General features: G+C 35.8%; 1 protein-coding gene across 1 annotated transcript; it reads right to left on the minus strand.

Moving 5' to 3' along the window:
* Window positions 1-36: 36 nt before the first annotated feature.
* LOC150100612 (uncharacterized) lies at window positions 37-17256 on the minus strand. The gene is made up of 4 exons (XM_090401867.1): window positions 17224-17256; window positions 5819-6555; window positions 2576-2724; window positions 37-658 (listed from the first exon to the last, which is right to left on the minus strand). The coding sequence occupies exons 1-4, from the start codon at window positions 17239-17241 to the stop codon at window positions 483-485; spliced, it is 1080 nt and encodes a 359-aa protein (XP_090257993.1). The 5' UTR covers window positions 17242-17256; the 3' UTR covers window positions 37-482.
* Between the last annotated feature and the right edge of the window lie 6027 nt (window positions 17257-23283).

Here is a 23283-nt window from a genome sequence, read left to right on the forward strand (position 1 = left end):
CCTATAAGATAAACAAACAATTACCCGAATGACTAGTTGTAGCTTTGGTATCTGTGTTTATTAAGAAATGTGTTTACAGAAAGGTTTTGGAACATATCATGAAAATTACAATAAAATAGTATTGTTGAACATAAAACAAGGTGGTACAATAGTACTATACATTGATTTCCTTTGGTATAATACCATAATTAGAAAAACTCCTACTCCCTTCTTGAAATTATTACAATAGATAACCACGTAAGCTGACATTACAGAGGATGATGTCGTTTGCATGAATTACGTGGTCTGGAAGATCACCCATTTCCTTTGATATCATCTTCTAATTGTAAATCATACAGCTTTCTTTTCCACGACTCTCAATTTAAAAAAAAAAAAAAAACTGTCACCATATTGTAACTGGAATTCCTTGTAAGCTTTACTGATGAACAAATGTGCACAAGAAAGAAAGAAACAAACAAACAAAAAAATGAATGAAAATACTTCTACTTCTGACACAACAAATTATCACTCATAACGTTCAATAGACTGAACTCCTCCAGCGTGTCAGGGTTGGTGCAAGAGCCCTGGATTTCAAAGCTCCTGGTTGCATTGCTTCTGCTTCGAGCTTCTCGTACAGTGGGGAACCATTTCATCTCGCAGTTGCACTCGATATAGTTATCTGAAAACAATAAACAACGGTTAGCATATAAATGACATTGATGTCATGGGATTACTAATTAGCTTTCTCTTTGTGCAATGTGTAAATTTTTATTTATTTTTTTTTTTTTTTTTTAAATCATTGTTCCAATATATACGATCATATCGTTTAGGGCCGTATATATCAACCTTTTCAATAATTGCATTTCACCAAGTCTAAGTATATCTTTATTGTCTACTGAAAGTAGGTTAGACTCCTTAAATGAAAAGTGCGTGCGCGCGCACGATCGAAATCAGACAAGCGCTCTGTCAAGTTTCACCAAAGGGAAGTTAGGTGTTGCCAAGTCCCAACACATCTTAGTTTTTCAGGCAAGGAAAACAGCAGCGAATAAGAAATCATCCCCAAGAGTCGAGTCTAAATTCAAAAAATATAAGAGACTGCATTTCCTTTTTCGCTCTTTCATAATACGCAACAATAGTCTTAATATAGCAGCACCACACGAATTAGAACGTGGTGATATATTCCAGAACTGGACTCCTTATCTCTTTTCACCAATGCTTTAAGTAGGATGTCTGGGAGCGAGATATGTTCATGAGGCACTAATGTCGAGCATACAAACGATTCATTCGAAAATAGACAAAAATAGATAAAGAAATTGATAATAAATGTTGTTTTTATTTAAGTATCGATGTATTATTTCGGAAGTAACGATCTGTAAATAAAACTTTTAAATAAATTTTTAAAATTTCTTTATTTTGTGCCGATGCAAAAATACTTAGTTATGGCACTGCTTGTTGCCAGTGTGTGTGTGTGTGTGTGTGTGTGTGTGTAATGAAGGAAAAAGCTTACCAACGATAAAGTTTTGCTTTTAACGAACAAGAATTTAAAAATTATGGATAACACGTTTTCCAGACGTATTTTTAATTTACAATGTAAGTGTTACATTTTTCATGTCCCATAAAAAAATGTTGAAAGTTGGCTACGGAAACTAACAACCACACTCTGGTTGAATACGTTTTTTTTTTTTTGTTTTTTTTTTTTTATAATCTTCTCCCATGGCGAGAGTGTAATTTGGAAATGTTTATCCACTCAGCCACCGAAGTCACTGCACTGGACAAAATCGAACAAAAACTACACAAACTTTGATCAAGGTAATGAAGTTTATGAAACTCTTCTCGTTAGGGCCAGTAGAGTTCCGGCGAAGTAATGCATCTGGCACGCCATTCATCTACTGCATCCCCTGAAGGCAATTTATGCCTGTAAATCTTTGCATGTTCACTAGACCGTTTTGCTCTTTTGAGGGACGACAAACCAGAGTTTAGGGAAGAAAACCCCTCCATCTGTATTAGACCGGTTACATCACCATTCGATTGAAGAGAACCAGGTCTTTCCAAGCAAAGGGTTCGTCTATACCAAAGCTGCGAAGACTCCATACGAAGCTATGACAACATAATGTTTCGTGGAAAATTCTTTGTATTTTTAAGATAGAATTTTCCGTTCAGTACATTTATGAATCAAATTTCGGGGGAAGGTGGAGGAGTTGTGAGCAGTCAGTAAATTTACAGAGTCAGAACCCTAATAATGCCACGTTAAGATTTTGGGAAGAAAGTTAAGGGCGCAGTGTTCGTCTTCACTAAAATGCAAAAAATGAGCGTTATTACATAAATTATAACGGATTATTTTTTCATATTTGAAGATTCTTAAATTTGGAGATTCATGGTCCACTCTGAAACTATGACCTTGGAGAATGAATAATACATTTAGGGACTTATTTACAGTCAACCAAATTGATTTTTGGATAATTTCAGCAATTGTCTCTTCCTCTCTTAAACACCATCACACTGTTTTGACAATTTAAGATATTTAATAAAATTATTAAAAATATTGGCACTACAAAATCAGGATAAACAGATGTAGATTACGATAAATAATACTTACCTCTTATATCAATAAGACGTAACTGGTTCAAGCCTATTCTCCACACGTTTTCTGGCAATCGATAGAGATAATTATGTTGCAAGTTGACCATTTTCAAGGCTGGCATTTGGTTAAAAAATCCTGTAGTGATATCTTGAATGCTGTTCCAGCTATTAGAAAAATACATAATAAAAATGATTATGTTCAGCTCATAAGTATACATAGAAACACAAACATTTCTGGTAGAAGAAAACAAGTTTAAATTAGCCTTTGCTGATTCATGTAAGTGAGTGGGACTCAGTGGATACGAAACTCCCACATTGAACCAACCCATCTCTCGTTTCACCTGAAATCCTTTTTACAAAAAATGCGAAGTAATGTGGGTACACTTGTGCACGCACTTATTGAAATTTATATTGTTATGAGAAAATTAATGGGAAAAATGGCTGTCTGATAGGTACCAGCAAGTTGTCTATGGAGGGGAGATATCCCAGAAGATGAAAGTTACTGACTGACTGATTTTCTCTTTTCAGTCGTTTGTGACAGTAGGTGACTTTGTAAGCATTGCCCACAAAGTATTCCTGGTGAGATTTTTACAGGGTAGTTCATCATTGCTTTCCCCAACCCCCCAATTTTATCCGGGCTCAGGACCGGCATATGGCTGGGACGTATTCATGACTGTAGTCCATGTGCGTTCAGGGGGCCGGTTTGCCTGTTTGCGGGAGGATAAACCCCAGATAAACTGGGGAGATAAACCCTGCTGTCCACGCCCAAGACCGGCTAACTTGGCTATGACTGAGGAAGATCCTTAAGCTCCTCAGGTCGTCGACGGGAATCGAACCTAGGACACTCCTTCCCCAGGCATATGGTTGCGAAGCTCAAAGCCACTAAGCTAACTGCGCGGACCTGAGGAAAGTTACTAGTGGTGAATATCCCAAGGATCTGTTTTGGGTCCATTGCTGTTTAATTTGTATGTAAATGATATTTGGAGAGGTCTGAATGGTGATTAAGCAGTTGTTCGCAATGATGCAAAGTTGGGGAGAGTTATCAGGTAAGAGGAATTGAATACACTGGCTGAATGGGAAAATGAGCGGTGATCTCAATTCAATTCAATGTTGCGAAGCGTAAGGTTTTGGAAATTTAGGAAGCAGAGATGGGATGTAAAGTACACAATCGGTGGAAATATCTTGAAAGTAGTAGAGGAGATGAGAGATCTGGGAGTGATTATAGACAAGAACCTAAAATTTCTGGGACATATTACTAAAATTGTGAAGACAACACAGCGGATAATGGGAATGATGCGGAGGACATTGACTTGTAGAAGTAGATATGTTATGGTTCCTTAATATAAGGCTTTATTCAGGCCACATATGGATTACTGTGCACAGATTTGGTCACCTGGGTTTTCAAAAAGATGAAGATGTGTTGGAAAAAGTTCAGAGACGATTGACTAAGGTGGTTTCTGATCTCTGGAATGTTGAGTATGAAGACAGATTGACAAAATGCAATTTGTAGAAATTGGTGGATAGAAGGAGGAGAGAGGATATGATCGAGACATATAAGCTGTTAAGAGGTTATTACCAGATTAATGTCGGGGAGGTTTTGCACAGAATGGGTGAAGATAGCAGGAGAATAAGAGGTCATCCCTGGAAGCTGTATAAGGAGGTGAGCAAGTTTTTTGCATGTGAGTTGTGAGTGATTGGAATGCATTGCCCGAGAGTGTGATGAGCGCAGAGACAGTGGATATGTTTAAGGCGCGGTATGATAAACTGTGTGTGTGTATAACAGTGGACCTCCCACGATGTGTCTTTGACTCGATGGAGGTTTTTAATAATAATAATAATAATAATAATAATAATAATAATAATAATAATAATAATAATAATAAATTGCTCAAAAGAAGAAATTGAATTTTTATAACTTGAATCCAGAAAATTGAACTTGGTTTCATCGTCAGTTGGCCTCAGATAAATATAACTATTTCTAAATATGAAATTGCGTTGAGAATATTTTTTTTTTGTTTACTCAATCTGATGAGTAAGAACCAGAAAAACTATTTTCTTAGCTTAAGTTAATAAATAAAAAATATTTAAGAATGATTCTAATTGAAAATAGGCTCCAAAAAACTTGTACTGCTGAGTATTCCCCACCATGTTTAAAGAATCAGATATACCCAGTTTGTTTCAGTCAAAGTCCGTAAATTGACACATTAAAATGTCAAGTCAAGTTTACAATTTTAATATCAACTATATATACATACAAAAGGAGATAACGTTGGATTTTTGTACAATATTTCATTATTAGTTATTTTTCATTACTTGGCCAAACTTAAGATGAGTTATTCAGAATGTCATATAACAGAAACGTATATATATCTACCCTATATATATATATATATATAATGATAAGCCTTTTTATGTCATGTTTGTATGTCACATTTGTATGTCACGTTTTTGAAACGTTTTCAAACTCAGGGCCTGAGTGTCGAGTCTTCAAAATTTGAGTCATCAGAATTCAAGGAGAACCCGCCTACCAGCCCGAAACTCGGGTGATTGGCGCCGTATCCCTCCCTAGTATATATATATATATATATATATATATATATATATATATATATATATATATATATATATATATATATATATATATATATATATATATATATATATATAAATCCTTCCAAGGACTCTAACTATTCAAGAAAAATATCAGTGGATTTCGTCCACTCCAGACACCTGCCCACACACAGCGCTAATGTGCTACAGGTGTTACAACTCTGGTGCTTGATATCAAAATCTACTCTATACTATAAAATGATTAGCTGAAATTGGAAACGGATGTGACGTCAGCTTGAAACGGATGTAGGCTGTAACGTTTTTTGTAACTTTTTTGTCAAGTCACTTGAAACGTTTTGAAACTCAGGGGCTACCCTAAGTGTCGAGTCTTCAAAATTCGAGTCATCGGAATTCAAGGAGAACCGGCCTACCAGTCCAGAACACGGGGGCGGAGCGCCCCTTTTGAAGACTCGACATGCAGGGGCTACCCTGAGTGTCGAGTCTTCAAAATTCGAGTCATCAGAATTCAAGGAGAACCAGCCTACCCGTCCGGAACACGGGGGGTTGGGCGCCGTAGGCGTCAGGGGGAGTCTCCCCCTAGTAATAAATAAATAAATAATTTTTGACAGGCGGATTTTATTTATTTGTTTAAGGAAACCAACAGCTACAAATATTTACTATTGTCATCATAAAAATAAAATTCACTTACCTGAGATCAACTACTTCTAGTGTAGTTGGACTTGGATGGAACATTTCTCTATTGACAGTTTCTATGGAATTATGAGAAAGATCAATGTAGACCAGTTTAGCTAACTGACGGAAGGATTGATGAAGTGACTTCAAACTGTTATTATTGAGAATTAATCGTTTCAGATTAGGAGCAGGACTGTGGAAGGCGTCATTACTAATCATGGTCAATGCATTGTGAGAAAACTCGAGTGTCTCCAAACGCGTTAGCACATTTAGGCCTTGTAGGTTAAATGTACCCACGTGATTATGAGATAAGCCTGGAGAAGGAATTGAATTCTTTAAACTCAGCTTAATCAGACTATTCTCTTGCCCGACGAATGGATTACCGACAAAAAAGGCATTTTGTGCGAGTTCAGTGTTCCTGATTTCCAGTCGCCTAACACGTAATTCGGAAAGCCAAGCTGGAGGAAAATTGATGTACTGTTCGTCCAGGATTGGGGGTATCTTGGTCATAATAAGGGTATCCACAAGACGACGGCGCAGGTTTTTAGAAAACATGGTCGTCAAAGCACAACGAGATTTGACTGTGTTACAGTGAACTATTGTTTCGTAAGTGGTATTCGTCGGAGACTGTCGAGTACAGGCACAAGGAGCAATTGCCTCCTTTGAAGGACAAAGCGAGCCCCCATAGACTATATTAGAGGCATAGAGAAAAGACAACAAGATAGACAACATTGAGTACTTCATTGCTACCATCTGAAATTAAAAAGAAAGCATTTAATCATGTAAAGTACAGCGCAGTGATCATAAACTGAAAAAAAAAACTTAATAACAATTGATATAAAATACAATTAATTAAATCACTCCTTTATAACTTATTTCGATGTTTTTGACACCACATCACAATTTCATATATTTACATTGGTGTGCTGAATTATAATGTCTATTTCTGAATAAAAATAAAAAATATTTAAGAACACATCTTCGGAGATTTATTCACCTTGATGTTTTAGTCTTAGTTCCCAATGCGGAACGCAGACTTTAAAAAACTTCGCAGCCATGACTTTGAACCCAGTTTTTGATAATCTTTATATCTATAATTGCTATTCAGAAACTTACTGATAAGATTACTTCCAGAATTTTCGATCTCATTGCATTGTTGCCTTCAGTACCAAATACTAGGTTGACAGATATGATAGAGCAGCAAGCAACGTAGGCTACAACATGTCTAGTTACAAATCATATCCCAGGTAAAGGGCTCAGTCTATATCATGATTAAGATACGAATTAGGCAGCGAAAAGTATAGTATACTGATAACAACAAAAATTCCCACTAATATAATATTTATTTTAAACATTTCTTAAAACTGGAAAAATTAAGAGTAATTTCTAATTAAAAGACCAGTATCTTTCCTAATAAAGATTTTTATTCATTAATGTATCTTCCCATGCAATGTAATTGATAGATTAGTATATATCCAACGCTTTAATGTCTTTGCCTATGAAATTTACCAATTGCAGAAAATTTTACAATTAAGAAAGTTTTCATTAGCTTAACCCATTTTATATTTCTGAAAATATTTCCCTATTTTGGTTCATTGTCAAACTGTATTCTTTTTTTTTAAGTTTATTTTTATATAATTTAATGTAGGTCTTATTTCGTTTATATATTTCTACCAGCTGAATTTTTCTCAGTATTTCTGATAGTAATCCACAATATCGGTAATATAGTCCAAAATAAAATGGCTTTATGTGCCAATGCAGACAATACCAAATCCATCGTGCTATTTTATGCGTTAGTATACGAGTAGTGAAAGTGACTTTGTTTTAGCATTTTTAACTCAATGGGCTTCATGAGAAATTTTTAGAATACAGATTAGTGTAAAGAAATTTGTAATTGTAAAAATTGTAATTGTAAATTGTAAAAAAATAGTGTAAAGAAGTGTAAAGAAATGATAGAAGACCTGAATGAATTGTTTGAGGTAGCAAAAGAAAAGAATGAGAGAGTTAGAATGATTAGTCTTTTGCCACGGTATGACAGTGAAATGTTTAAAAGGAGGGCCATAATTGCGAATGACTTTATGCGTGGGTTATGTATGACGCGTGGTGTGGAATTCGTGGATGTGTGGAGTGAGTTTGATGGGCGAAAGGATCTATATAAGATGGATGGCTTGCATTTGAATGGTTACGGTGTAAGAAGACTTGAGAAAGTGTTGCTGAATGTAGTGGATGTGCAAATTCAGGGAAACTAGATTTGTTAAGGGGGGGGGAGTAGAGATACAGTCCTTATCGAGGCAGTTGAATGTAAGAATGAATATAATATGCCAGAGCAAATAAGGACAACAAATCTGAGTGGGATAGTTAATATAAGGCATCAAGGTAGGGTTGGGGCTAATGGGGGTCTTAAATTCATGTACACTAATACTAGGAGTATTAGGAACAAGAAGGAAGAGTTTTTGGCCATGGTTGGCACTTCCAGACCACAGGTTATAGGTATTAGTGAAACATGGCTGACTGTAGATGATATAACTAGTGGGATTGAATGTGATGGGTATAGTGTGTTCAGGAATGACAGAGAGAATAAAATGGGGGGAGGAGTATTGTTGATGATAGCTGATGAGCTCCAGCCAAGGAGAATAGAAGTTGAATTGCAGGATAGAGAAAAGAGCACATTTGAGGCCATTTGGTGTGAGATTGTGGCTAGCAGAACTAAATATACAATTGGGTGCTGCTGTAGACCAGGTGATGGAAAAGATGGTGGTGACAGTATGCACAAGCAAATAGAGGAAATGGGTGGAAGGAGGGTGATTATTATGGGAGATTTCAACTATGGTCGCATTGATTGGAGTGAGGAGAGGACACACGGGAGGAAGGAACTGGATTTTATGTGGTTATTAAGTGATAACTATCTGCGACAGCATGTAATGGAAAATACTAGGGGTCAGAGAGTGCTTGACCTAGTAATTACATCTGAGAATTTGGCTGTAACAAATATGACCACATTGCCACCAATCGGTGAGAGTGATCATAGGGTCTTAACTTGGGAGGTGGCTAAAGGTGTAGAATTTTCAATTAAGACAGGGTACATGTGGAATTATCGGGCTGGAAAGTATGACAAGCTTAGGAGTTTGATTGGTTCAGTGCCATGGCATGTACAACTGCAAGGACTAGAAGTTGATAGTGCATGGGAGGTAGTTAAGAAGTGCTTGCATGAAGCAATGGCTGACTGTATACCTAGAGTCCGAATAATAAATCAAGTAGGGGTTAAATGGATGAATAACACCATTAAGCTTGAGTTGCAAAAAAAGAAACAACTATGGAGGGCATTTAAGGAGAAGGGTGACCGGCAGGCACATGAACGGTATAAAGCGCAGGCCAGAAGGGTGACGAGTGTGGTAAGAAAAGCAAAAAAGGATTACGAAAGAACATTGGCCATGCAGACTAAAGAGAATCCTAAACAGTTTTTTAGATATGTAGCAAGTAAAAGGAAAAATGTACATGGCAGATTGATTTTAAAGAATGCCGATGGTAGGGAGGTAACTGAATCAGCTGAGATAGTTGAGTTACTGAGTGAGCACTTTGCAAAAGTATATCATCCAGGTGGTGACATTGCAGAAACGAATAAACCAATAGATTATACGGGAATTGTGGTTAATGAAGTGGAGGTGAGTAGTCTATATAACTTCAATGTCAATACATCTGTGGGATTGGATGGTATTCCAGCTCGTGTTGTACGAGAAGCAGCTAAAGAATTGTCAGTACCCTTGACCATTTTGTTTAATTTGAGTCTCGGGTCTGGGTTAGTCCCGAGCGGGTGGAAAGAGGGGAAAATAGTTCCACTGCATAAAGGTGGTTCCAAGACTGCTGTTGTAAATTACCGACCGATTAGCATATCAGGAATCATTGTCAAGGTCTTAGAGAAATTAGTCAAGAAAAGAATACAGGATTGGATAGATGAAAATCGGATATTGTATGGTTTTGTGAAGAGTATATCATGCCTCTGTAACTTGCTCACGTTTTATAACACAGTGACGGCTGAACTGGATAGGGGTAATGGGTTTACAGTGATACTACTGGACCTTGCCAAGGCCTTTGATAGGATACCACATGGAACCCTAATCAGTAAACTGGAGCAGATGGGTATAGATATAGGGTTGGTGAGATGGATAAGAGGGTGGTTGAAGGAGAGATATCAAAGAGTGGTTTATTCAGGAGTGGAGTCTAAAAGACGTCTTGTGACTAGTGGAGTGCCACAGGGCTCTGTTCTTGGACCACTGCTTTTCAATTTGTTCATAAATGATATTGGAAAGGATCTGAGAGGAAGTGTTCACTTGTTTGCTGATGATGCAAAGTTGGGTAGAGCAATTGTGAGTGAACAGGATGTCAAAATTTTACAGGATGATTTGGATAGTTTGGAGAACTGGGGTAGGAAAAATGGATGTCAATTTAATGTGGCAAAGTGTAAGGTTATGCACTTTGGGGTGAAAAGAATAGCAGCAGTATATCGCATTGGTGGAACCATACTCCAGGAGATTGATGAGGCCAGGGATTTGGGAGTGTTGGTGGATAGGGAATTGAAGTTTAGGGGGCACATTGCAAAAGTAACTAAAACAGCTCACCAAATCACTTGGCTTCTGAAAAATACTTTAACATGCAGAGACGAACAAGTTGTTGTTCCACTGTATCGAGCCTTGATAAGACCCCATCTGGACTTCTGTGCCCAGCTATGGGCACCAGGGTTTCTTCGTGATGGGGAGGAAGTGGAGAGGGTCCAGAGACGAGTGACCAAGATGATAGCAGGTCTGTGGAGTGAACCTTATGGGAATAGGTTGAAGATTTGTGGGTTGCAGAAATTGGACGATAGGCGAAGGAGGGGTGATATGATTGAGACATTCAAATTACTGAAGGGTTTTTATAAGATTGATCCAGAAGATATTTTTGAAAATATGACTGGTGGTGGGAGGACTAGGGGCCATGCATGGAAGCTGGGCAAGAGCGTGGTTGACAAGGGTGTTAGAGCTAGGTTCTTTACTTGGAGAGTGGTAAATGAGTGGAATAAGCTTCCAGAGTCTGTTGTGGGTGCTACGACCGTGAATGAGTTCAAGGCAAGGTATGATAGATACTGTGTGAATGTTGAATAGTTGTTCTTGATATGATGTTAGGGCCTCCCTCGATGAGTCTGTCGACTCCTTGGAGTTTCCCGGAACAATAATAATAATAATAATAATAATAAATTCGCATTCTTCGTCTTTGCCCATTCTGTCAGTCTCCAAGGCATAGAATACATGTAAAGTTGGTCATGTATTCTATGCTTGAATATATTATGCAAATGTGACTATATTTCTGTTTCACATACCAAAATCATTTTTTGGTCTTATTGTAAGAATATTTCTGTAGTTTGTTCTTAGAATAGAATCAGTGGGACCTTTTGACAGTATTTTAAATTATAAAGGAGAGAAATTCTTTTCACGTCTTTTGGTGTGAGGTATAAAAGAATGGTTAATTGTTTTATAATTAATAATAATGTATTAACAATATGTATATTAATTAGTACAATATTAATTCAGTAATAATAATATACCAATGTTGATTAATTAGTCATATTAATTAATTAATGAATAATCATTATTATATATGGACGCCTCCATGGAGACGGCAAACTCATCTTGGGAAGTTCACTAATATCAATACTAACCATCATTTGAACAATACCTGTCATGTTTTGTTTTCAAAATATACAGTCCTCATGCTAACTGTCCGCTTACTTAATTTCCAGGGTTGACTTCTCGTTTTCCCAACGCTAGCCATCCACTGGAAGGTTTCTCTACATCCTATTCTGTCAGTGGTTCTAACAGGCACGTAAGCGCCCACGATCTTTCCAAGTATTCTTGGACTTCGCAATCACAACCGTTTTTCTACATCAATCTTATAAAATCTCCTAAGCAACTTATATATCTCTAGTCTCTGCAATCCACATATCATCAATTTCTCCTCATATGAAGCATCCCATAGACCTGGCACCACCTTGGTTAACCGCCTGTCGATTTGTTCCACTTCTTTCTTATCTCCAAGAAAACCAGGTAACCAGAGTTGTTAACAATAGTCCAGGTGAGACTTATCAAGCCCTTAAATTATACCTCTTTATAATGGGTAATGATAATCTCTTTATCTCTATTTGTCACTGTGTTCTTCATCCTATGAACTATTCTGGTCACTTTCAATATGTCAACTAGTATCTCAAAATTCCAGGCATTATTAATTTGTTGTAGTCAAGTTCCATCAATTTAGTATACAACTGGTAATATTTTCATCCCAAAATGCATAAACTTAAAATTTGCTGCATTAAACTGATAGCCATTCTTCTTCGGCTTTGCCCATTCTGTCAGTCTGTATAAATCGTCCTACAAGATCTCTGCATCATACTATTTCTCTACATAGTTTTACATAATCACAAACAGTTAAACATTTCTCCTCATACCATTTTCTATATCATTAATGTACAAGCTAAATAGCATTGGTCGAAGAAAAGAACCCTGCGCCATATCACCAATTACAGACCTCTTAATCTGAACTCCGTAAACTACCATCTGATGTCTATCCATTAGCAATCTTCACATCCACGCCACTAGTTTCATATCCAAACCAATTTGTTCCAATTTATGTAACAGCGTTTCGTGAGGTATTCTGTCAAATGCTATTGCAAGGTCCATCAGTATCATCGTTTAGCACAATTGGAAGAATAGCGGAACATTGTGTTCTTCGATTGAAAAAGACCTGGGTTCGATTCTCGTCGTGACGAGGGGAATCCTTATATGGGCTTTTTCAGCTGAATTTGATTAGCCGATCTCATACGGTTTTCATCCCGCGTACAGACAAATTGGTCTTCAGAACACACACAATTTACAGACAAAAAATATGTTGTTAGTGATGAAGGGGCGATAGACGGCTTTGATGGTAGTAGTGTCGTAGTTGGAGAATTGGGTAGTAGTGGAGAGGATGAGATGTATTTAGCGAATTAGAGTAGTGTGCCCTCCCATGATGAATCCTTGGACTCCCTGGAGGTGTCACGTAATAGTAGTAGTAGTAGTAGTAGTAGTAGTAATAATAATAATAATAATAATTCTCATTCTACTAATAGAATGTTACAGTAGAAAAGCTGATCATATGAGGCTTTTGCTACCAGGAAATATAATACATCTCTCCTTAATTAAGCTTATATGAGAGGGAGAGGCTGGAAAGTTCTGATAAACACCTAGAACAAAAAAGATATTAAAGCAACTGATATAACCACAACAGAGAACATAAGTTACCTTCATAACTCTGTACTAGTATGTTCTTTCTTGATTATATCAGTTGCTTTGATATCATTTTTGTTCTAGGTGTTTCTCAGAACCTTTCAGACCCCCCCTTGTATGCTGACAAAGGAATCCCGATCATCTCTTGCAATTCATTTTATTTACCCTCTCGAAGCAAAAAAGCTAGTTCTCACGCACAAAGTTGGATAATTTCCAGGGACGATCCGTCCTCTCCTGAACTTAATACATTGGAAAAAAATGTTAATCACGTACTCTATGAAACCCTTTCAGTAATCTCTGTGTTTCTATTATCATATTCCCTCATTTTCCCTATGAACTGACCTTTGTAAACTTCATTTTATTATCGCAGGGAGTCGGAACTCCATAGCCCAGTTGCTCGTTTTTTGATCACTCGCCTCTGAATCCTATCCAACACTTCAACAAGAAACCTAGTGGCCAAATACGTGAGCCTATATGGGATCAAATATGTGGCATATCAAAGCCTTATAGAGAAGAACAATAGCCATCTTATCTCTACCTGTCAGATCTCTACGTCAACATTCAAGTGCTCATTTGAGCTATCTGTCCTCCTTAAAGTTCAGTTTTCCGTTCACGATCCCTCCCAAATCCCTAACCTCATCAATTTCCTGCAGTCCATTTCCACCAATGTAATATACAGCATGGAATATTTCCATCTCAAAGTGCATAACTTTGCACTGCACCACAGAAAACTTACAACGAATTATTCTTGGCTCACACCGTCAGTTTATTTAAATCAAATGATTACTATATCATTATTAACGATTGCTCTCCCAACCATCATCACCATTATCATCACCATCAAACAACTAGATATTCCTTTTCCAATCATCAGCTGGTTCTTTCCGCAACTATTTTTGCTTCAAACGCTTTTGCTAAAATTTCATCTTAAATGTCATTTATGCCAAATCTTTTTAAATATCTTCATTTTGATTATTATTATTTCTTTCATGTTATCTGTCTCCTCCTCTGTTTTTCTCAGAACGCTTTTTCCCAGTATCATACAAGTCATGTGATGTTGATCACTTTTATGCTATTGTATATGAAAACACACAACGTCACGTGGATAATGGCGAGATTAATTTTCAACAACAATAATCTCAACTGAATTACTATATTCATAAACAGTAATATTATCACTATACACTTGAACGAAATCATTGTTATTTTTGCCATTATAAATGCTTAACCTAAAACGGGAGTTTAATTAATGGGGATTATTGAACTCCCATTGGCCTTAAATTTTTCTGTTAGTGTTTCAAGAGATTAAAATGGTTTAGAGCCAAAATATTTTTTTTTTCTCCCAGAACGATTCAAATGAACCATCCCCCCTAATCGAACGAATTAATAATCCGGGATAGAATTTTTTCTTTATTATCGTGAATCTGTTATCTATCGCATTTTACTTGTTCCTCTGAAGATATATTTCTGGATCGGAGAAAAAATTGCACTCCCAGAAAAGAATGCTCCTTATAAATAAATAAATAATTAAATAAATAAAATATGACGCACAAAAAGTATTTATTTATTGTTACCATTAATAAGAAAAAAAAATATTAATCATTTAAATTTATTGAAAACTGGAAATAAAGGAAAAGTTGTATTTATACAGAAGCAATATGCGCTGGCCAGGTTGGCCGAGTGGTTATTCGCTCTTCAGCGAAGAATCTGTGGGTTCGAACAGGGCCGGTTTTATCATTAGGCGAACCTAGGCAATCGCCTAGGGGCGCTAAGACTTCGGAGAGCCAGATTTTGCTACATAGTTCGGGTTAAAATTACAACCTTCGAATAAAAAAATAAAAAAAAATTAAAAATTAAAACTAACACAAATGTATTGGTTTTGATTAATAAATTTTTCTAATGCTCATAACGATATTATTTTTATAAACATCCACATGTGTAGGTGTACGTGTGGTTGTATGAGTATGACAAAATATATATAGAGAGAGACAATGTATAGGGCCGCATATATATATTTTTTTTGCCTAGGGGCATCAGATACTTTTGGATCGGCCCTGGATTCGAATCCCGTTTAGGCATGGATGTCTGCGATTGTCTTCTATCTTCATACATTCACTCATTCAAGATATCCTCTCCCAAGATGGACTGGGTCACCATGGGTGAAGTAGACCCACCCCTTCTGCATTGGGAGAGGCCTTCATCCCAGTAGTGGATGGAAAAAGACAGGCTGCTCATTCATCAAGCAGTGCGAGGGGGGGGGGGAGATTTTTCTCATGGAATTTTTTTTAAAAAAAAACACAACTTAGTATGACTGATATTATCCCACTATTACAAACACTATGAAAACAATGTACTATTTTCCCACAGAGAAATAAAATAAACTAAAAAAAAAATCACTTCAAGAAAATATAGTTCTTGGGTGAAAGAAGAAAAAATATCTGTAATGTTTGTAAACCTCTTCTGATTCTATTCAAACTTCTTATTTAAATTCTTCTTACGAGATACCTGCATAAGCTACATCTATCATTAAAATCCTCTGAACTTGTTTGCACAGACTCTATGTAAACAACAAGAACATTTTAACAGACAGGCAAGAATGTATGCCTCGTTGTTTTTGTAGTGTTTAATCTTAATAGTCCAGGTGAACATCTAACTGTAAATATGGTGAGACGAAAGAAGACATTACTGCTCGAATTATTTGATTTTAATATGACTCATCAAAATCAAAATGAGAGGGACTCAACGCAGTGTTCAGTTAGTTGCTAGTCACGCAAGAAACCCGAGATGTCATTTACAAAGATAAATGAAGGGCGAAATGAAAATAAAATAAAAATGAAATGAAAGAGCGAAATGAAGGGAGAAGTGCCCTTTCAAAATTTTAGATTCCTCTACATTTCGGACTCTTTACCGAACCTAGCAAAGAAAAAAGCATATTAGGAATAAACCTCCAATAAATCGAATCAAATTCACGTCAATCAAGACATTGGCCAAACTAGTGACTACATGAAATAAGGGCCGGCGCTAACTAGGCATTTACCCAAGGCGGCAAATGGCAAGGGCGACAAATTTTTAAATTTTCATAAGTTTATAAAAAAAAATTTAGACGTATTATTTTTTTAATATTTTGTTCCTCATGTGCACTCGCATTCACAATCGCGCAGATGGTGAATAACACAGAAAATGACGAACAGTGAAACTATTGTAGTAATGTAAGTGAAATTAAAATATTTTAAATAAAATTAAAATTTAAAAACATCGGAAAATTTCTTCCCACTTCTAATAGGTAAGGCATTTCAAAAAAAAAAAAAAAAAATTACTTAAGTATAAAGAGCTAATAAGCTTCATTTCGACAATGAAAACATTACTTAAATTAAGGGGATATTAATTCCCACATAGTTTTAAAACCGAATAAGAAACTCAAAGATTGGAATCAGAGAGTTTCTTGCCGAATATAGTAAACTATAAAGTATCGGCGAACACTAGCGTTAGCCAATGCAAGTGATCCTAGTACGTGGTACAATCTCGGGCAACTCGTTGCAAAGGTGAGTAAAGTTCAGATCGCTATTCTTAGGTATTTTCCATAATGTAAAAACACATTTCCTAGGAAATGTATGCTGTTATTACATTATGGAGGGAGGTCACTACCCAGACCGGTTTCAGCCTTTTTTGAGGCTTCATCAGTGAAGCCTCAAAAAAGGCTGAAACCGGTCTGGGTAGTTTGTACCACGTACTAGGATCACTTGCATTGGCTAACGCTAGTGTTCGCCGATACTTTATAGTTTACTATATTCGGCAAGAAACTCTCTGATTCCAATCTTTGAGTTTCTTATTCGGTTTTAAAACTATGTGGGAATTAATATCCCCTTAATTTAAGAAAAAAAAAAAATCATTTTATGTAGGGGGAATAAAGAGCGTCAAATGCATGTGGTGGCATAAACTCTACCGTCGCATCTGCATGAAATGGAAAGTACCGGAAGTATGATCAAATAACAACTTTGACATTGCACAAGTGATTAGCATAACTACCCACAATGCCAACAATATGACTGCAGCAGTCGAACTTTTGTCTCAAGAACATCCAGCTGGTAACGGATTGGAAGATAAAGAGAGTGAATTTGAAGAAGCTTACCCTGAATTGTATATACATTTATGACGAGATTCAGTTCGATGTGCCGCTCACGCCTATTCTTGTGATAGAGGACGTAATTAAAGAAAAAATCCTGCACAAACAAATCGGCCCTTCAGAATACACGCTATTTACAGACAAAAAGTACTAGCTGTGGTGGTGGTGGTGGTGGTGGTGGTGGTGGTGGTGGTTGTGGGCAGTGGATGGCGTTGATGTAGGTGATTGGTAGTAGAGGTAGTAGTAGTCTGTAGTGGAGGCGGAGAGTTGTACAGTGGGTGTCCTCCCGCGATGAGTCTTCGGACTCCTTGGAGATGTCACGAATAATAATAATAATAATAATAATAATAATATCGAAATTTGCCGAAAAATCGCAAGAACGCTTCGGACTTCAACCATCTGAAATGGTTTGAAAAGATTTTGCTCTAAAAATGTGACTCTAGATGTTCGGACAACATGAAACGCAATGCATGACGTGATTCGGAGGTGAAATGACATACAACTTAAAACACAGAATTTTTCGTTAGCAGTTTGGTCAATGAAAAAATCGTATCGTCTTGGGTGTTATTTTGAGAGGTTTTCAAGCCTGTAAGAGGCACTACAGTTCTGACATTCAACATGACTGTTGGCAATTTATATAAACATACGATGAAAATGAAATAAAATTAAGCAAGGATAACGCCTTGGCAAAAAGTTTAATCGACACTATGAAAAGATGCGAGTCTAATTTGTTAGAAAGAAACTATTTTGGGCTGGGTTATATTTACACCTAAGGTTCAACTGTATTATATCTCGAGATTGTGAAAAGACATTGACAACAAAAAACACACCGAGAGAAATGGCGAGGAAATTTGTGAGGATGCCAAAGAGGATGCCATTACATATAAACATTTTGGACGTCTGGAACGGAAGAAGACACATCCGGGGCTATCAAAACATAAAGTAAACGTAGAAAGTTACTTTTCAGGCGTCTTCTTCAAATAATTCTGGCAGATCACAGAAGGAAATTTGAACAAAGTGACTCAGTGATGGAACCGGCTCTTTAAGCAATTAGATTAACTATGATTAATGAATGAGATTAACTAATTCATTAGTAGATCAATTGGAAAGAGTTGGTGGAGACAAAGTTCGTAGATATAAAAATCACTGTTTCAAAAAAAAAAAAAAAAAAAAAAAAAAACTTACAAATTGCTTACCTTGTAACCAGACCACAATAATTGAAGTTTGGCAGATTCTCATTTTATTTTGACTAAAATTTACGTGACGTCATCGAAATAAGAGATAATATAATGATGCTAATCTAAAATAGACAACTGCAAAGATTGGTAATAATGTAATATTTCATACTTTGTCCCTTTGGTTATCGTTCTATCGTATCATATACACGATAACAATTAACATGACATCCGTAATACAAACATGAGTATTACAAAATGATTAGTTCACGTGATTAATCGAAAAGCACAAAGAAATGCACTGAATATATCTACATTGCATTTATCTGGTAGAGAAAAGTAGGAGAGACTTGAACTAGCACTCATGATCGATTGAGATACAGTTGATTGTAATTTGGATTATACTGCAAAAAAAAAAAAAAAGGTCTCTATGGCTGAGTAACTTGGCCACACATTACAATTTGACATTAACAACAGAAAAACTGTCTTTCAAATTCCATTTCTGGAAGGAAGAATTGGTTTTATTCTCCCTGTGACCTGGGCTTTTCCTTTCCATATAAACAAGCCAGCATGCGAACATGTGTATTTTCATATAGCAGTATAAAAGTATAAAAATCCATCGTGCCGTACGAAAATCTCTTTACAACACGATGGATTTTGCCATATTAAGTGAGGGTGAAACTTCCAGAGGCGCTAGCCTACTGTTTAATTAATTTATTTGTTTTTCATATTTCGAAGTAAATGTTGAGAATTCGTGAAAGATACGAATTTTCTGGAAATCAACGTACAAACGTTTGAAAAGCACATGTTTTAAAATTTAAAGTTAGTCGTCATCTGAGATAACCAGCTGATACAACTGGCTTCATTGTTAAATAAACGTTGGTAACGTTATCGATGCTGGCGTGCCATTCTCAGACAACATGAAACAGACTCTAGCTATAGACCAATTTCCTACTAATTACCAGGCTTATAGTTTCCTGCCATTTTATTCTTCTCCAGATATCACTGAATCTGAAGTGAAACTAAGTAGAGAATGTGATCAGCGCACTTGTTTAGATGCTGTGTGTGTGTGTGTGTGTGTGTGTGTGTGTGTGTGTGTGTGTGTGTGTGTGTGTGTGTGTGTGTGTGTGTGTGTGTGTGTGTGTGTGTGTGTGTGTGTGTTGGGGGAAGGATGTTTAAAGCTGCTTTATTATCCGAAACATTATGAATATATTATCTTCTCCTTTCGATCCATTACGTTCAATAATCTTAGTACAATTTAGGATATATGCATTCATCATATAAGCCTCCTAAAGTCCATGACTCATTAATCAGGTTTTAATTTCTTTAAAATATTACTTGTATTTAAAAACTATAAATATAAAGTTCAAATATGGAAACAAATAATCTTCGTATATTACTACTGCCACTACTACTACTACTACTAAAAAAAATATATATATAATGAACCCATTACCAAGCCATATTAAAAATGATTAAAAGCCATTTTAAAAATAAAATTAAAAATAAGTAAATAAATAACATGAACAGCAGTTGGAGAATATTCGCATTTTCGTTGACCAATGACACTTAAAAATCCTCCATTTTTTTTTTTTTTTTATGTGGCTCCCACCCACGGAAAGTTACGGTAAACTTATTATAGATTCGTACCGTAGATGAGGTAGATAGTTTTTTCCCCCCGAATTTATTAATTTTGCATATGTTTTGTATATTAATTTATTTTTATCCATTCCGGAATCTTTACTCTAGAGACCAAACATGGAATTTTCACTTCAGGCCTCCAGTAAGCAGATCGGTGGTCTTACAGCGAGCGACGAATTTCATCTCCCACTGAAACACAGGACATGTTGCATATCATCATCTCGCATATACTCAAGTGATTAATAGTTTCAGACATAAAAATCAGCCATAAAGCAGTGAAAAACTGTGAAAAAAATCAGTAAAAATATGGGAAACAACTAGAATCTGAATGGCAAATCTGTGGAATGATATTATCGGTGAGTGGTACTTTTATTCGAGAGAAGTATTTATCAAGACATAAAACATACACTTCTCCGGGTCACATCGCTCAAGCAGTTTCAGTCAAACTGGAAATATAATCATTTCTTTTAATATAAGAACTGAGTTTTACATAGTTCAGAAAAACAAGCACAAACAGGACCTCGATTGTGTTTATAATAATAATAATAATAATATTTTTAATATATTTAATATTTATAAAAATATTATTTTATATACTTTTACATTTATTTTATATTTTATATTTATATAATTAATATATATATTAAATATTAAAATATTTAAAAAATATTAAAAATATTAATAATAAAAATATTTAATATTTTTAATAATAGTAATAATAATAATACATTCAAGTGCGGCCAAGACATATATAAACGTCCAGGTTACCATGGATGCGAAGTGCATATTTAAATTGTAATACCATTGATATTACATTGAAATATATGATGGATACGAAGCGTATGATGATGCGTACTTGATCTATAATGGCCGGTTAAAGGCAAAAATATCGATGAATGACTGTAAATTAAGGAGATTACATTGTGTTGCTGATAAAGAATCAGTTATGAAGTACGATAATTTTATCCGCTTTTGACAGACGGATAACATTATCGTGAATATACTAGGAACCGACAAGGAATAACAATAATTATTATTTCGTAATACTGTGATTTACTTTGCAATGAGAATGAAAACTTCCTTGATGCAACTAAAATGTCAAATATTTAAGTACTTTCTAATACATGGTTAAAATTGCAAGGAAATTGTAAAAGCTTATTATATTAACGTAATTTTGCTAAAATATATTGCAGTATAGATCTAAAACAAACGAAAAAAAATAAGAAGAATAAGAATAAGAATAAAAATAAATACAGGATTGGTAGAGTGGTAGACATTAAAACAAGATCATCGGCAAATGGCACACGCAAAATACTATGAAGTTGCTGATAATTTTACAATCTAAAATACACTGCTCAAAATAATTACGGATATTTTAGTTTCTATCGGATAATTATAAATTTCTGCAAATATTTATAACTATTGGATACTTTATACATGAATAAATAGTTCTTACTTATGGATAGGATGTAATTGATGAGATAGTGTTTAAATAATCGCTATTTATTACAAATTTAACAAATTATACATCTTAGCGTGAAATAATTTTAACAAGAATAACAACAAGATGAGCCATAAACGCTTTTGTTAATTTTTAGTAGGGCGTATGGTCTCCATTAACAGCCACCTAAACAGCGGTACAGCTTGATTGCATGGACTGGATAAGATGATCAAACAGTTCTTGTGGGATATTTCTCCACTCTTCTGTGAGAGCAATTTCGAGCTCTTGAAGCGATCGTGGTGGCACCAATCGAGCAGAAACGCGCCTACCTAAAGCATCCCAGGTATGTTCGAATGGATTGGCATGTTCTTCCAAGTAAGGACAAATACTAATTTCTCTTGGAGTTGTTGCTGATGGGCGACCTTGACTTTGTCTTCGGCAAGCATTTCCCGTTTCCAGAAAGCGATTCCAAAGTCGCGAAATTACGCTTTGAGATACACGACAGGCTTGAGCGACAACTTTGCTGCATTTGTCTAGCTTCTAATCGCCCAATGGCTCTCCAAGCCATCGATTCCAGGATATCATGTTGCTCTGCCATTTATAATAAAATAATGGGTGATAGGTGACACAAGTTTACAAATTAAGTGATAATTATGTGTTGTGGAAGTGAGCGCAGCAAGCCACACTTTTATACCCCCCCCCCATGCTAATACAGCTAAGACACGTTTCGACAAGTCTAAACATGATACTGCTAAGTCTCGATGAATCCTTGACTCCCTGGAGGTCCATATAATAATAATAATGATGATGATGATGATTTTGTACGTAGTTGCGTGTTCTACACTGTTGTATGTTAAGAATATTTTAAAATAAATGTGTTACATTTGCGAATTTTTTATAACTTTATAATTTACAAGAAAACCAAAATACCCACTAATTGTTTTGAGCAGTATATTCATTAATGATAAGTATTGCTATCCGATGTTTTCATTTTAATAGAATAGAAACTTCCTTGTTTGCTATAAAAACTTTCGTTTCCTGCTTAAAATTTGCTGGTTAAACAACACATGCCTGAATGTCATGTGTTGTGTAAATTGATAAATAATGAAAGAAAAAATATTTTATCTTTATGTGTATGTGTGTGTTTCCCGCACCAATAAAAACAGATTAGGCTCGTACCACAAGAATTATTTAATGATTTGTAATTCTTTCCAGTTTATTTATCTGCTTTAAAACAATTTTAATTTCCTCGAACTTTTTAAAATCGCATACATTTCAATCACTTATCTTGGTCTCTCAAATAAGACAAGAGAATGTTAATAAAAAATAAAATAAAATAAATTTATTTAACCACTTCTCTCTCTCTCTCTCTCGCTCTCTCTCTTAAACTAGTGAAGATCCCCCCCCCAAAAAAATAATAAATATAAAAATAAATAAATCAGCTAACGCCTTTTATTCCCTTATAGGGAGTAGGCGAGGCCTTTTAATCCTACCTAACTTTTGGAGGCTAAGCGGGCATTTCAATCTCCACTGGTAATCAGCGATAGTTGGCCAAAGGCTATCACTAATTAAATATAGCACTGGTGAAGAGACGGTCAAACAAGTGCTGGATATGTTACTGTCTGAAATAATGTTGGTTCTACGGTCGATTTTTTTGAGTTTCCGGGACGAAAAACCCGAGTTTCCGGGTGAAAAAACCCGCTTGCCCGTGCAGGAGATCGACTAACTGAGGAATCGGTCGAAGATAGGCTTAGAAAATGTTCCTACAGTCGACGACTAGACTTTAACCTAAGTTCTAACTTCGAGCGA

This window comes from Typopeltis vanoorti, chromosome 12 (assembly GCF_054136105.1).
Source record: "Typopeltis vanoorti isolate ZY-2024b chromosome 12, IOZ_Tvanoo_1.0, whole genome shotgun sequence".
Taxonomy (NCBI): Eukaryota; Metazoa; Arthropoda; class Arachnida; order Uropygi; family Thelyphonidae; genus Typopeltis; species Typopeltis vanoorti.